The sequence below is a fragment of the Coffea arabica genome, chromosome 8c, assembly GCF_036785885.1.
Source record: "Coffea arabica cultivar ET-39 chromosome 8c, Coffea Arabica ET-39 HiFi, whole genome shotgun sequence".
NCBI lineage: Eukaryota > Viridiplantae > Streptophyta > Magnoliopsida > Gentianales > Rubiaceae > Coffea > Coffea arabica.
The window spans coordinates 33,973,370-33,989,627 of NC_092325.1; the positions used below are offsets into that span (position 1 = coordinate 33,973,370).

A 16,258-nucleotide genomic window follows, 5' to 3' on the forward strand; every position below is an offset into this window, starting at 1 on the left:
TACTCCTCCCCCCCAAATTGTCAAGCAGCCCTACCTTAACCACTCTTAACCCTAGCTACTGGAATCTACCTTAACTCCCCTCGCCTTGACTACTTCAAATCCTGAACCTAGTTGTGAGTGGAAAGGATTCTAAGACTTCTTCTGACTCTCAATTACCATGTTCATATATGATTCGAATTCTAAACTTAGTAGCGAGAAAGGTTTCAAGCGTCTCCTACCTTGGATAGTTCTATTGGACTACAAATAATCAATTGAATGAATCTTTGAGGCAACCATCAATCTCCAATTGTTCTTGCACCATCATCTATTCAGATAGTTGTTTTTTAGGTAATCTATATATATCAATTTTTGTTCAAAAACACACGTGATTATATTATACGAGGTATTTTCTGGAATCATGTTTATGAAAAATAGCTCTGGTCAGGTCAATTGGTGGAATATTGTTGATATTTTTTATGTACAAAATCGTTACGTGATTTATCAGAGAAAAGAGAAGGTTTTTTTTTTTTTTTGGGTGTAAGTATTATTGCCATTATAATCTCAAGAATTGCCAAATTCGAACTATTCGATATTTTATAACAGTGCCAAATAATTCAATCAAAGAATTTCCCAACCCCGAAAATGCAAAAAATAAAGAAAGGACAAAAAGGTTCTCAAATCAAATCAAATCAAAACAAGCCCCAAAAAAGCACAGCCCCCAAAGCAACCATAAACAAGCTGCCTTTGAACCCTGAAGCAGAGCTAGTAGGAGCCACAGCTGGACCTTGAAGAAATTCCTCCGCAGGAGAAGGAGCTGGAGAGATGAATTTTCTTGTATGCCTTTCAGATATAACCACCACAAGCAATTTCTGGCCCTTTTCGCAATGCCCCTGCGCTCCACTGATGAAATAGTATGGTCCAGAATGGTCTAGCTTAATTTTGGTATTCCCATCATTGTGTGCTTCAATTGGACTTGATGTGTTGCAGGTCACATAATCCTTCTTGTTCACCAGTAAAACAGAGTCTTTTGTTCCATCATAATTCCATACTGCACCAAATTAAAAGAAAAAAATGAATATGATGGGAAAAAAAAGAGAAGGGGTTCCTGTCCTTTTTTCTTTCTTTTTCAAAAAAAATTCAGTCTTTAATAAAAATCAGCAGGATAAAAATTCAATAAAACTACAAAAAGGGATGTTTTCTCTTTGTTTTTTTGCCAAAAAGGAATTTCAGTGTTGATAAATCAATATGACTAAAAAATAAGTAGGGTTGGGGTTGGTTTTTTTTTTTTTTTTTTTTTAAATTATCAGTCTTAATAAAAATCTATAGGATAAAATATTCAATAAAACTACAAAAAAAAATGCATGTTTTCTGTAGCCATTTTTGTCACACTGGAATTTCAGTGTTGATGAGAATCGAATAAAACTACAAAAGGGCTGTTTTTCTTTGTGCAATAGTAATATTACACGGCAATAAAAAATTCAAAACGATATAAAATTTCAGTGTCAGTAGATCCAGATCCGTAGGATGAGAAGTTGAATAAAACCATGAAAAGGGATGTGTCTTTATACTTTTAATATCTCAAGGAATTTGAAGAGAAATTGATTAATTACCTAGAGAATCACCAATGACGAAACGTGCTTTTTGAGACCAATTGTTGAGATGATCTGATTTGGAAGAAGGGATTTGCCAGGAATCTGGCTTGCCACCAACAAGAAGGTCTCTGTCAGCTTCAGAGAAGCTGAAGAAGAAGAAGCAGAGGAGGCAAGAACCGGCTAGTATAGTTGATGATGAAGAAGCCATTCTCAGAGTTCCTTTTTACTACTGCAGAAAAACACGCACAACACACACTAAAAAGAGACACAGCGAGAGAAAGAGATAGAGAGAAAGAAAGATGATTTTCTGAGGCAGATGGAGATGGCTGTGGTGGTGGGGCGGGGAGGGGCATCTGTTTAAATAGAGGAGAAGGAAATCTAGCCGTTAGGAGGATTGTGGAGTTTGCAGTCTTTTGTCGGTTATGCGTAACGGTAAAATTTGCAGTAATTCATTTCTCGGTTTTCAGGACATAACGGTAAGAAGTTGGAAGGACGATTACCGATTTTGCTGCACTTTGCAATAATGATGAAGAATAAAAAATTTGAAGCATGCTTGCAAAATTATGTGGTAAGATAAAATATTGAAAATGTCCTGTTCGACGAAGAGAAATATTATTTGTACTCGATTTTTTGTTATTTACATTCATACTATTTGTTTTATCAGATAGTTTAATAAATGAAAATTATATGATTAAAATAATATTGGAAGTGTGATTAATAAAAATGAGAGTACAAATACTTTAACGAAACACGTTAGTACTTTTTTTTTCCCACTTTTCTTGTAGTGTTTTACATGGCACTGCAATATTCTAATTACATCATCAAGCAAAGCAATATCTCGGTTTTGAAGTTAATTTAATACACTAAATGAGACGAGGTGTATAAAAGGTTAAGAAAAGGTTAATGAGGAAGGATATTGTAATTAACGTATTCTTGGGTAGGTTAGTGGATTCTTTTGAGGTCATCTTGTTTTCATCAGTTTCTCCATCAATCATTAAGGCTAATGATATTAGCAGTTCTTAGCTAAGGCATTTCATAATAAAATTTTTTAAAATATGATATATGTGAACGAAAAAGAAAATTGAAATTGTGTAAAAGGAATATTTACTAAAAAACATAAAAAATTTTCTCCTAAAAGATCATAATCCAAATAAGGTCTTAACTTTTAAAGGCTGCACCCCTGGATAGAGATTTCTTGTGTATAAAATACAAAGCTTCTGTTATATCAAATCCAATCTAAACTACTACAAAAGTGAGAGTTTGCAATTGGAAGCTCAGATTTCGTCCCCTTATTTCTATGGACTATGGTGTAATTTCATTTTGTTAGAGCAGGGGATTACTGGTAGGAATTTGGTTCCTTTCCAGTGAATTCTCTCTCTATTTCTTATGCATGATATGTGCCTTTACTAGAAAGCAAAGGAGCATGATTATTTTAAATTTGACTAATCCTAACTCTTATTTTTTATTAAATAAAGACACGTGTTACATATTTAGATACCCATTATAGAAAAATGGAGAGAGAATCCACTATGCAGTGGAGCCAAATCCCTACTGGTGGGTGTCAATGTTTTGTGTGTGTTAGGCAAGGGAGCGGTGGGGATGACTTTTGTATTTGTGTTCAATTACGATTTTGCCCCCAAGTTCATCTCTCAAGCTTTTTACACCCAGCCATGCTGTCTCCTCCTCCTCCTCTTGTGCATTTCTTTCTATTAATGAGGTCCTCTCTTTCCCAAAAGTATAGTAATTTTTTAAATGAAATTATATCTAAAAGTCTATTTTTTATGTACCGTAATGATTTAATATATACAAGATAAAAATATAATTAAAAATATAAAACTTTCTTTTAGGGAAAAATAGCTTTTCAAACAAGGCCTAGTGTCCATCTGCTCTCTTTCTTAAATTGTCTAGATATACCATAAACTCAAGTAATCGTCCGTGTGGTAATTAATTTCGTTTCTACTACCTTTGTTGATGAAATGGACTTTTTTATGCTTTCCTTTTCTTGGGGTTTTGGTTGGATTTGTCATTGTATTTGGGCTCCTTGTGTGCAGGTACGTTTACTAGAATATGGTGCGGAGATGGATGAATGAAAGTGTAACAGCCCCACCTTCCCCTAAGGCGAACCAAAGGGGTTAGCGGACTGCCTGCCCAACTCTCGCCAGGACTAACGGATCAGTTTATGTCGAACTCATACGTCCCGGAACATACCATTGCGCGCAAACAAGTCAAAATCACAAAATAAAAAAACGAAATTCGAAACCGAAGATGAACAGCGCTGGACACGTCAGAATCCAGACACTAGGCCGAGAGTAGCCAAAATTTTTCTTTTGCCGTTTGAAATACGAGTTGATCCGAAATTCAACCAAATATCCACCAAACATATGTACATTAAAATACAACGTTTACAAGCCAAACGGCATACCAAAATATCCAACTAGTCCATACATGTGCAAATAGCCAATTACAAACCAACCATTGGTGGGAAAACAAAACACTTAGGGTTTTCACTCTCAAGGAACTATTCAAAAATACATTTACAAGCTCAACTTGACAACCAACTAGCACAACCTTTCCCAAAATAGTCATTTTCCTGTAAGGAAAACAAATGGAACGGAGTGAGATAAATCTCAGTGAGTTACTACCACATAAGCATCTAAAATCACGTAAGTGTAACCGTTCAGTTCAAGCATGCAAATAAGAAGTAAATCAAATCAGTGAAAGGATACGGACGGCTCTCAAGAGCCCATTTCCACGCTTGCAATCTTGATCCAACCTCATTGACCCTCCGTCAATGTTTAAGAATACACGACCGTAGACCTCACTTCACTTCCATTCCTTCCACCCAACATGCCCCAACCGGGCCCGCACTCCAATTCAGTAGCTTTTGGTAATACTCGAGTATACCGAAACCAAGAGTCTCATTACTACAAGGTTCCCCAGTACAGTCCCCGTGGCAAGTCAATTTTCACGACCAATCCCTCGCCGGCTCGATTCAATTGACCACCAACGAGGTTGAGCTCAGTAATACAGTAAGGCCGTTGGATATTCGTCCAAACGACACCAAATCAGTTTTCATGGAAGGAATTCAATATCTCATATATCAATTGCAGTATTTCAGTAAACGGTAAACAGTCATGAATGAGATCACAAGGGGTGAGGGCGGTTAAGTACACCCTCACCTCTATCAATTCCAATAGCCAAGTAAGCCTTCAAGGCATCAAATTCACATATAACAAAGCCACATTGTAACAATTAAGTGAGTAGTATACTCACCAATCAATTAAGTGCTATTTCATGCACTTCCGTCAGGAGAATGTCGTGAACCACCGTCACGCCCTAGAACACGTAAGCAAGTACAATGAGACTCGATAACGAGTCATAAAGCAATGTCAATCACAACCCCAATAGGGTTTTACAAACATATACAAGCATTATAGCAAACCAGAAAATCAGGAAATGTAACTCATTTGACCCAACAACAAAAACAGTTTTGGCCTCCTAATGCGGTAATGACACAAAATGCTCTACGCTTATCGGATGATGGTGTAAGACCCACCATCTCGAAGCTAAAAGACAGGGCTACAACAATGTAGAAGGCCACTCAGTCCAAATCCTAGTACAACTAGGTCAAAAATGCAGAATACCAAACCAGAACTGTAATTGCAGGTTCACAAATCACACTATGCTGTAATTCGTACAACTCAGTCTATACAGGTCCAAATGCATTGATTCCAAAGGCATATGGTAGCTAAGACATCCAGCTACATTTCATCAGAAGACACCAACAACAAAATTCAAACCAATCCCAGCCAAAACAACCCATTTCAGACGCAGTTTGCGCATTCTGATCACCCAGAACAGCAACAGTAAAATCGACATATCTCACTCTACACTACTCCAAATGACCTGAAATTTTACAGGCACCTCAAACACATCCATACCTACAACTTTCATGTTTGAAGCAAAGGTCAATTCGGCCTCTAACCATATAATCCAAAACCGGACAGAAGAGGGGGTTATGATATCCTAACTTTTCTCATTTCAATCCAAACCCAAAATTGGCTGCAATTATCAATCATTTACATCCACTAGAGTCATAACCCCTCATTATCAACCATCATAAACAACCACAACACCATGATCACATTAAACTAGAAAATTCCTCAAAAAAATAAAAACTTCACCAATTCATTTCAAATCAAGAAATAAATCACACATTCCATCACTTTAGCCACCACTAAGCACGAATTAAACATCATTAGGTGTAGGAGGATGTTCAATCATCACTTACCTAATATACAAGAGAAGAGGAGTTGTAGACCACCTTAGCTCTTCCAAAAACTTCACCAAACTCACCACTAACACCAAATGGAAAGGTTGTATGGAGTAGAAACTAGTTTAAGCAATTGGTTTGGATGATTTGAGCTAGTGGAAAGCTTGAAGATTGAAGAGGTTTTTCCTTCTTTGTTAGAGAGAGAGGGCCGGCTATGGAGGAGAAGAAATGACTGAATTTTTAGTGAATTTTGGAGATATTTACTCAATTTGGTCAAAAGTCAAAAAGCATGAATAGTAAATCATAAGTCATGTCCAATGAGATGGTGACACTTGTCACCTCTTAAATGCATTCCTATCCCTTTCTTTTCCTCTCACATCAATCAAATTTCACTCTCTACTTATCTCTTAACACCCGATAAATTTTACACAGTGTCCGAAACTTAACCTTATTGGCCGAATTTTTCCGAACTTTTCGCACTAGTGGGTCCCACGTCCATTATATACTCTTAATTTTTCAAAAACTCTCCAATACTAGAAAAATCACCTAAAAACTATAATTACTCACAAAATTTATCAGGAGAATTTTTCTAAGCCAGAAAATGCAGAAAACATGTCTTTAAAGGGGAAAAATCCTAGGAGAGTTATTAGGGAATTTACGGGTTCTCACACTCTCTCCCCCTTAAAAGAATTTCGTTCTCGAAATTCCTTATCATTGACTACTCCGGGATTAAATTGAGCATTATACTTAGCTAACAAATCTGTACCCCCTTTACTGGCCAAGTTCAGTAAATTTTTACCTTCCACGTCCTCTAATGGGTCAAAGACTTGATGTTGTTCTAAGGAGTACACCCGAGAGGACACTTTCGATCCATCCTTGTCTCCCTTCGACTGGTCAGGGATGGTCGTAGTTGGTGGCAGAGTCCCTTGCAGTTCGCGCAGGCGAGGTGGACAGTTAGCAATTTGATGTTCGACACTCCCACAGAGCAAGCATTTTCCTCCTTTCTTCCAGCAATTGTCCTCCGAGTGGTTTAGTTTTCCGCAATACCCGCAGGGTCCGCGTGCTGCAGAAGTCGAGCCTCCTCTTGACGGGCTCTCTTGTGACACTCCCGGCATCCTTACTCCTCCCGTTCCCCGCCCAAACTTGGGAGGGGTACTTTCATCCCCCTGCCCCGAACTACTTCCAGGAAATCCTCTCTTTTTCGCCTGGAAGTTTTTCACTTGGAGCCTAGCATTCTCTACTCGTTGTGCCTTCTCCACTGCTTCGCTGAAGGCGTTAATTTGGGCTGCCGCGAGGTCCTTCTGGATTTCTACGTTCAGGCCCTGGACAAATCGCCATATTCTTCGTTGCTCGGTCATGATGAGTTCGGGCGCAAATTTGGATAGGCGGGTGAATTGGCTCTCATATTCTGCCACATTTTGAGCTCCTTGGCGGAGTCGAATGAACTCGTCTTCCTTCCTCTCCTGAACTAGAGGAGGGAAAAACTTCGCATTGAACTCTCTGATGAAGTTCACCCAAGTCCTAAGTGTCTGTTCTCGTTCCCACTTCTGCCGAATTACGTTCCACCAGGAACGGGCTGTCCCCTCAAGTTGAAACACGGCAAAAGTCACCTGTCGTTCGTCAGGGTAGTGTAGGGCTGCAAATATATCCACCATCTTTTCAACCCATCTTTCGGCAACGTCTGGGTCGGGTTCCCCAACAAACTTTGGCGAAGCGAACTTTTGGAATCGTTCGAGAGCTCTGTCTTCGCTCTCGATATGGTTACCAGGGTTTCCAGGGTTAGGGTTTGGGTTTTGGCCCTGCTGTTGCACTACTTGTGCTAGTAAGTTTGTCATTTGCTGCATAGCAGCAGCTATTTGCACATTAGGGTTTACTTGCGGTTCCAGATTGGGTCCAATAGAGGTTTCCCCCGTACCCCTAACCGGTGTGGGTTGTCTAGTTCTGCGTTCACGGTCTCGACCACTCCGAGTGCCTTCCATCAATCTAAGTCAATCTAGGTCACCAAATAAATATACTGTTAAAGGGCACCTAACCCTCCTTTCCGTAGCACCAGACAGGAACAATGAAACAAGAATAAGTAACTCAAACAATTACCGCAAAGAGCATTTAAACACATAACACGTATACATAGATCACATAACCAGGTTAAGCAATTATACGGAACAGTCAGTCAAGTACATACGAAGTCATTCCATGAAACAAAAGGGTCCTCCAAAAGTACTATAGACACCTAGGTCACAAGTGCAAAAGAACTCACGAAAAGCTTTTCCCCTTCTAGGGTTTCGTCCAAATATTTATATCTTAATCAAGGTCGATCACGCTTAACCACACCTTCTCGAACAAACCACACGAAATTCCATAGAATCGCCTTTCTAGTTCACCAAATCCTTTCTAACCTAGGCCCTCATATCTTTCGTATCCGGGCGCAAGAATCTCGTCTAAGATAATTCACATCTCGAGCCGGCCGGTCCCAAGAGTAAACCATCCTTATTAAAGATTCCTACCCGACATACATACCTAGCTTCCTCGAGTCCCATGATAATGATTCGTACACTTATCACATGCCCGGTTCATAACTTACGCTCAAACGAGCACTTAAACATATTCATGAAATTAGGACCACAACACCACTTGGCCCAGTCTCACTCCGCGCAGAGACTACGCGAAGTGGCTCTGATACCACTTGTAACAACCCCACCTTCCCCTAAGGCGAACCAAAGGGGTTAGCGGACTGCCCGCCTAACTCTCGCCAGGACTAACGGATCAGTTTATGTCGAACTCATACGTCCCGGAACATACCATTGCGCGCAAACAAGTCAAAATCACAAAATAAAAAAATGAAATTCGAAGCCGAAGATCAACAGTGCTGGACACGTCAGAATCCAGACACTAGGCCGAGAGTAGCCAAAATTTTTCTTTTGCCGTTTGAAATACGAGTTGATCCGAAATTCAACCAAATATCCACCAAACATATGTACATTGAAATACAACGTTTACAAGCCAAACGGCATACCAAAATATCCAACTAGTCCATACATGTGCAAATAGCCAATTACAAACCAACCATTGGTGGGAAAACAAAACACTTAGGGTTTTCACTCTCAAGGAGCTATTCAAAAATACATTTACAAGCTCAACTTGGCAACCAACTAGCACAACCTTTCCCAAAATAGTCATTTTCCTGTAAGGAAAACAAATGGAACGGAGTGAGCTAAAGCTCAGTGAGTTACTACCACATAAGCATCTAAAATCACGTAAGTGTAACCGTTCAGTTCAAGTATGCAAATAAGAAGTAAATCAAATCAGTGAAAGGATACGGACGGCTCTCAAGAGCCCATTTCCACGCTTGCAATCTTGATCCAACCTCATTGACCCTCCGTCAATGTTTAAGAATACACGACCGTAGACCTCACTTCACTTCCATTCCTTCCACCCAACATATCCCAACCGGGCCCGCACTCCAATTCAGTAGCTTTTGGTAATACTCGAGTATACCGGAACCAAGAGTCTCATTACTACAAGGTTCCCCAGTACAGTCCCCGTGGCAAGTCAATTTTCACGACCAATCCCTCGCCGACTCGATTCAATTGACCACCAACGAGGTTGAGCTCAGTAATACAGTAAGGCCGTTGGATATTCGTCCAAACGACACCAAATCAGTTTTCATGGAAGGAATTCAATATCTCATATATCAATTGCAGTATTTCAGTAAACGGTAAACAGTCATGAATGAGATCACAAGGGGTGAGGGTGGTTAAGTACACCCTCACCTCTATCAATTCCAATAGCCAAGTAAGCCTTCAAGGCATCAAATTCACATATAACAAAGCCACATTGTAACAATTAAGTGAGTAGTATACTCACCAATCAATTAAGTGCTATTTCATGCACTTCCGTCAGGAGAATGTCGTGAACCACCGTCACGCCCTAGAACACGTAAGCAAGTACAATGAGACTCGATAACGAGTCATAAAGAAATGTCAATCACAACCCCAATAGGGTTTTACAAACATATACAAGCATTATAGCAAACCAGAAAATCAGGAAATGTAACTCATTTGACCCAACAACAAAAACAGTTTTGGCCTCCTAATGCGGTAATGGCACAAAATGCGCTACGCTTATCGGATGAGGGTGTAAGACCCACCATCTCGAAGCTAAAAGACAGGGCTACAACAATGTAGAAGGCCACTCAGTCCAAATCCTAGTACAACTAGGTCAAAAATGCAGAATACCAAACCAGAACCGTAATTGCAGGTTCACAAATCACACTATGCTGTAATTCGTGCAACTCAGTCTATACAGGTCCAAATGCATTGATTCCAAAGGCATATGGTAGCTAAGACATCCAGCTACATTTCATCAGAAGATACCAACAACAAAATCCAAACCAATCCCAGCCAAAACAACCCATTTCAGACGCAGTTCGCGCATTCTGATCACCCAGAACAGCAACAGTAAAATCGACATATCTCACTCTACACTACTCCAAATGACCTGAAATTTTACAGGCACCTCAAACACATCCATACCTACAACTTTCATGTTTGAAGTAAAGGTCAATTCGGCCTCTAACCATATGATCCAAAACCGGACAGAAGAGGGGGTTATGATATCCTAACTTTTCTCATTTCAATCCAAACCCAAAATTGGCTGCAATTATCAATCATTTACATCCACTAGAGTTATAACCCCTCATTATCAACCATCATAAACAACCACAACACCATGATCACATTAAACCAAAAAATTCCTCAAAAAAATAAAAACTTCACCAATTCATTTCAAATCAAGAAATAAATCACACATTCCATCACTTTAGCCACCACTAAGCACGAATTAAACATCATTAGGTGTAGGAGGATGTTCAATCATCACTTACCTAGTATACAAGAGAAGAGGAGTTGTAGACCACCTTAGCTCTTCCAAAAACTTCACCAAACTCACCACTAACACCAAATGGAAAGGTTGTATGGAGTAGAAACTAGTTTAAGCAATTGGTTTGGATGATTTGAGCTAGTGGAAAGCTTGAAGATTGAAGAGGTTTTTCCTTCTTTGTTAGAGAGAGAGGGCCGGCTATGGAGGAGAAGAAATGAGTGAATTTTTAGTGAATTTTGGAGATATTTACTCAATTTGGTCAAAAGTCAAAAAGCATGAATAGTAAATCATAAGTCATGTCCAATGAGATGGTGACACTTGTCACCTCTTAAATACATTCCTATCCCTTTCTTTTCCTCTCACATCAATCAAATTTCACTCTCTACTTATCTCTTAACACCCGATAAATTTTACACAGTGTCCGAAACTTAACCTTATTAGCCGAATTTTTCCGAACTTTTCGCACTAGTGGGTCCCACGTCCATTATATACTCTTAATTTTTCAAAAACTCTCCAATACTAGAAAAATCACCTAAAAACTATAATTACTCACAAAATTTACCAGGAGAATTTTCCTAAGCCAGAAAATGCAGAAAACATGTCTTTAAAGGGGAAAAACCCTAGGAGAGTTATTAGGGAATTTACGGGTTCTCACAGAAAGCTTCGAAATCAGCTTGCATTTTCTCCCGCCTCAGGAAGATGATTAAGTAGCAGGAGTCTGTCATGTGGCCGCCACTAACCCGTAGGCAACAACGTAATCTTGTGTTTTGATCAGTAAAGGTATTAAACGAGCTCCTTCCCTATCTTGTCTCAATTTGACAGAATTTAGGAAAGTGGAAACAATCAAGTAAATTGATTGAAGTTTCCAACTTTTTCCTGGCATTCTGCATCGTTAAGTAAGAATAAATGGATTGATTGTTGAGGTCAAATAAGATTCTTGCAACGTTGTGATGAGATGTTATCTAAATTGGGTAAAAAATTTGGAGCTTTATTCTACTTCTATGTTGCTTCTGTTATGATTATTTTAGGTAGGATTAAATTATGAATTCACAGACGTGGCTGGAGAAAGGGTTAGAACATTAACTCCATGACTGGCTTAATGTGGATAAACCCATATTGGTGACGTATTATTTTTAGAAAATTTAGTGGTAAGAGTATGTCATATGGGGGGAATTATCATGTGTATGTTCTTCTCTCGTATTATATACCTGATAATTAGATATTGTTGCTCCAGTAAAGGGGCCCCAGAAGAAGGCTGCAATAGGGAAAATAGTGTAATGTGAGGAAGATCAAGAGACATCCTAAGTAAGCAAAACTACTTGTTGGCAACAAATGGAGAAAGTGATTGAATTGATTACAGAATTACTCACGTATATGATAATCTGATAGGGGCATGGAATCAGTTGGATGTGAATGTAGGAGAGAAGATTGAACTGATTAGTAAGTTACATGGATATCATGATTAAAGTTTCAGTATGTAAAGGTGACAGCTATTCGGTAGTATTCACATTTGAGTTAGTTTGAAAGCTACAATAAGTACTCTATCAATTGGTTTCATTATATAAACGAATGTTATTGCTATGAAATTTATACTATTTTCAGCCTTGTAATAACTAGCTTCAATTTCATTGGTTCAATGAAGTTCATCAAACCCTGATAACATTTTGCCAAGTAGTCCTGGTGCTTGAACTTTTTGCATCATTCTGTGACAATAATGTTATTAAAAGTTTTTTTTTTTTGGGTGGGGTTGGGGAGGGTGGGGGGGGGGGGGGGAAGGAGTGAGAAGTTAGAGTCGAATTAAGAAATTTGCATAGGTTTACCAGTAGGTCTGTGGCTATCAGAGAAAGGTCCTATTACCAAGAGAATATCGTTGTTAAAGAGATGGCTGGGATGGTTGTCCTTTGTAGTGGCAAGCATTAAACAAGCACAGTAGACAAGAATCTACGAGATTGGTGCTACTTTTATATTCACTTGATTTTAAGCTTTTAACAAAAATATAACTCCAATCAGATTTGGTGAACATCAGTTTCATTACAGTATAGTGAAACCACTTGAAGTGAAGTGAGGTAGAAGCACTTAACTTTTAATACCTTCTCCTGACTTGCAGTTGAATGGGATTTCAGTTGAATTTTTATTGGTGGTTCTGAGATTTTAACTTAACTTGTCTGTGTACTGATCTCAGAAGGAATCACCGAATTAGGGAATTTGCCCAATGGGATGCTGACATTATAATGTAAAATGAAGAGGGTTGAATTACTATGGACGATGAGTTGCAAAAGTTTACTATAGAAGATTAGATTGCCATATTGGTCAAACTCTAATTCAAAATGTTCACTAAGAAACATCCTAGAGGAGGGCCACCTAATCCACTTACTCATCCTCTAAGATTTGCTCCTGCTTCTATCAATTTGGATTTCCACACTTTCAAGTAATTCAGCAACTGTTTAACATGTTCCAGTCTTTGGTCGAGGTTAGACGACTTGATCAGCAGGGTGTTGGATGGAAAATTCTGAACAAGTTTATTTAGTTAAATGGAAGATTGAGGAGAGAAAAAATGACTAATATTGAGAAGTTAGAAGAAGAACTAAAGCATGGGCCGCGATGGTTCATTTCTTTTTAACTATAGCAAGCAGTACTTGTCGGAAATCGTTTTTTAGTATGGACCGATGGTCCAAAATGGCTTTGCCTGTGAGTCCCTACTGTTGTAAGACAGTTGTTTTTCCCAATCATTTCCACTTTAGTACCTTGTCAACATCCATCTGCACCTGGAAAATTGTCCAAGAAAGAATATAAAGCAACATAGATTTCAAAAATATAACTAATTGAGAATGGAAAATGAGTGCATGTTCTGCAGCTTGTGTTATTTCTGTGGATCAAAATATGGTTGTTCCAAATTTCATCCCTTGAAATGAGATTGGATTGTTGCTTTGTTCGCTACGCTAGCTGCATAATATCTTGTATTAGCAGTTCAATGTTGAGGTCAGAAGATCCCCCTTCTTCCACTGCCATCTTGGCCATCTCCCCTACTTGTTTCGCTCTTTTCCTTCTTTCTTTTCCATCTATTCCCCCGTCCATTACCTTGCTGATGGCCTTCTGGATTTCATGCCTTGTAACACTTACTCCGGACTTCTCTTCCTCTCCCAGGTGCCTTACAGCTTTAGCTCCGACACTGGCTCCAATGTCCAAGATTTGAACCACTAGCCTCTCATTGAAAAACTGCTCAGCAAACAAAGGCCATGTAATCATCGGCACACCAGCAGAAACTGCTTCAAGGGTTGAGTTCCAACCGCAGTGTGTCAAGAATCCGCCAATTGCTGGATGAGATAAGATTAGTACCTGAGGCGCCCACCCTGTTATCAGAAGGCCTCTCCCTTTTGTTCTTTCCTCGAATCCATCTTCTGCAATCCACCTCTCAGTATCTTCTTTCTTTTCTTCTTTTACAACTAATATAAACGGATGATTGGATTCTTCCAGTCCTAACGCAAGCTCTGTGAACTGCTGAAGAGCGAGGCGGCCGAGACTCCCAAGACATGCGTATATTACACTCCCTGGCTGCCTCGAGTCCAGCCATTTCAAGCACAGGTCTTCATCGAAAGAGCCAGCTTCACTTCCTCTCTGAATTTTATGCAAGTTTTCCTTGTTGCTCATTGATAAAGGCCCAATGCACCAAACTTTACCCCCCTTCACTTTTCGGAATTCATGTACATATCTTTGTTCCATTTCCTCAAAGCTGTTGACAACCACCCCATATGCTTCTACTTGAGCTGCTTCCACCCGCTCTCGAATACCTTTCAGATCTGCCATGGAGCTGCCCGGATTAAACACTCCTGGAAGCTGAGCTCTAGTAAATTCAATCTTGTCCGGCATATTAGGCACAACAAAAGGCTGCCCCTCAGAGATGCCCTCGTAAATTCTAGTCATCTGCAAATTATGAATGCACAGTTGAGTGAAACAACTCATGCCGTCGAAAGAAATCCATGGAATCCGGAATCTACGAGCTGTTTGTGCGGTCCAGGCGATATATTTATCACAGATGATGCAGCATGGACTTGGCTTAATTAGCTCTTCAATCATCTTTTCAACTGGCTGCTGCAGCATATCAATTGCATCGAAGAAGTTCCTTACTAAGTCGTAGGACGGTAGATTATCTAGACTCTCACATCCCCTGGGCAATCCAACCTTCTCACATGGAAATGGGACTTGAAGAAGTCGAATGGGGAGTCCGGACGCAGCTACACGATCGATTCCTGCATTGAAACGACCGGCGTTCTTGACTGTGGTAATGATAGTTGCTGTCACACCATGCCCTGCCAACACTTTGGCCATGTCAATCATGGGAATTATGTGTCCTGGTGACAACAGAGGTATCAACACCAAGTTCAACTGTTCCCTCTCTGAAGGCATTTTGTCTTTCAATACTTTTCCTGAGTAATTCGTGAAGGATCAGAAAATCAATACTTATATGCTGTTCTTGTTTACGCTACAATATCTAGGGAAAGTCATTCAAGATGTGTGTCACACATTGTTAAACGAATTTTTTGCCCTTTACTTTTAAAATATTAACTTTACATTTCTTATAAATTTAAGTTAGTAAAATTTGATTCCAATCTAAGTTTTTGATCACTTTTGGACTTGAAATCACTGTGTGACCCATATGTAGTCATTTTTTATATACAAAAGGATCAGATCTTATCTTTTAGTGGCCAAAATGAATATGAATTGAATCAAAATTTACTTTTTTAGGGAAAAATGAATATAGTTCACATTAGAACTTACTTTTTAGGGATAAAAATGAATATGGATTAAGTCATTTATTTAACTATAAATGAGATCTAGTCTTTTTGCCCCTGAAAAAAATAATCATGTATAGATCAGGTGATGGTTTGAAGGGAAAAAATGGTTAAAAATTTAGGTAAGGACTAAATTTTACCGATTTAATTTTATAAGGAATATAAAATTATCATTTTAAAAATAAAAAAAAATTATTTTACGAAATATGATGAATATTTTAAACTATTTCATCCAATATCTATTCATGCGCGGCGCTAGATCAGGATTTAAATCATTTCTGACTGTCATCACATTGACATACGTAAGTGCTGACCTTACTTTTGATGTAGAGGGCCATTATTGGCATGTGCGTTGTGCAGTTAGTTGTCATTATTGTGTTGACTTTTTTTGGGAAAATGCAGAATTACAAGAACACGAATGTTTTTTTTTTTTTTCAGAAACGATAGAGATAAACACGAATGCTTTCGTTTCTCATGAAAATGTCTTTCTCATCTTGCATGAAGAATTATAACTTTACACGTCTCATTTCTCAGGAAATGACGAAACCGCAGGCTATATTGCCACAAGGCCATTGCTTCAATAATGATTTTATATGTTTGTACGTGAGAAATGACAAATCCAATGGGTAAGGCAGCCTCGTAAGATGAAAATGATAGGTTTCATTTACATCAAAAAACAAAGAAAAAATAATTCTGGCACTTCAACCCCACATGCAAACAATCTTTTGATTTTGTTTTCGAATGTA

General features: G+C 38.9%; 2 protein-coding genes across 2 annotated transcripts; both read right to left on the minus strand.

The window, feature by feature from the left end:
- Positions 1-547: 547 nt before the first annotated feature.
- Positions 548-1,910, minus strand: LOC113706315 (early nodulin-like protein 15). The gene is made up of 2 exons (XM_027228189.2): positions 1,590-1,910; positions 548-1,027 (listed from the first exon to the last, which is right to left on the minus strand). The coding sequence occupies exons 1-2, from the start codon at positions 1,777-1,779 to the stop codon at positions 669-671; spliced, it is 549 nt and encodes a 182-aa protein (XP_027083990.1). The 5' UTR covers positions 1,780-1,910; the 3' UTR covers positions 548-668.
- Positions 1,911-13,551: 11,641 nt separating this feature from the next.
- Positions 13,552-15,281, minus strand: LOC113705504 (UDP-glycosyltransferase 73C3-like). Its single transcript, XM_027227379.2, has one exon. The coding sequence runs from the start codon at positions 15,124-15,126 to the stop codon at positions 13,657-13,659; it is 1,470 nt and encodes a 489-aa protein (XP_027083180.1). The 5' UTR covers positions 15,127-15,281; the 3' UTR covers positions 13,552-13,656.
- Positions 15,282-16,258: the final 977 nt, after the last annotated feature.

Excerpts from the sequence above, each read along its gene's own strand:
- LOC113705504 (XM_027227379.2), bottom strand. The coding sequence starts at position 15,126 with ATGCCTTCAGAGAGGGAACAGTTGAACTTGGTGTTGATACCTCTGTTG.
- LOC113706315 (XM_027228189.2), bottom strand. The coding sequence starts at position 1,779 with ATGGCTTCTTCATCATCAACTATACTAGCCGGTTCTTGCCTCCTCTGC. Across the intron at positions 1,028-1,589 it reads CGTCATTGGTGATTCTCTAG|TATGGAATTATGATGGAACA; the intron begins GTAATTAATCAA and ends AATTTGGTGCAG.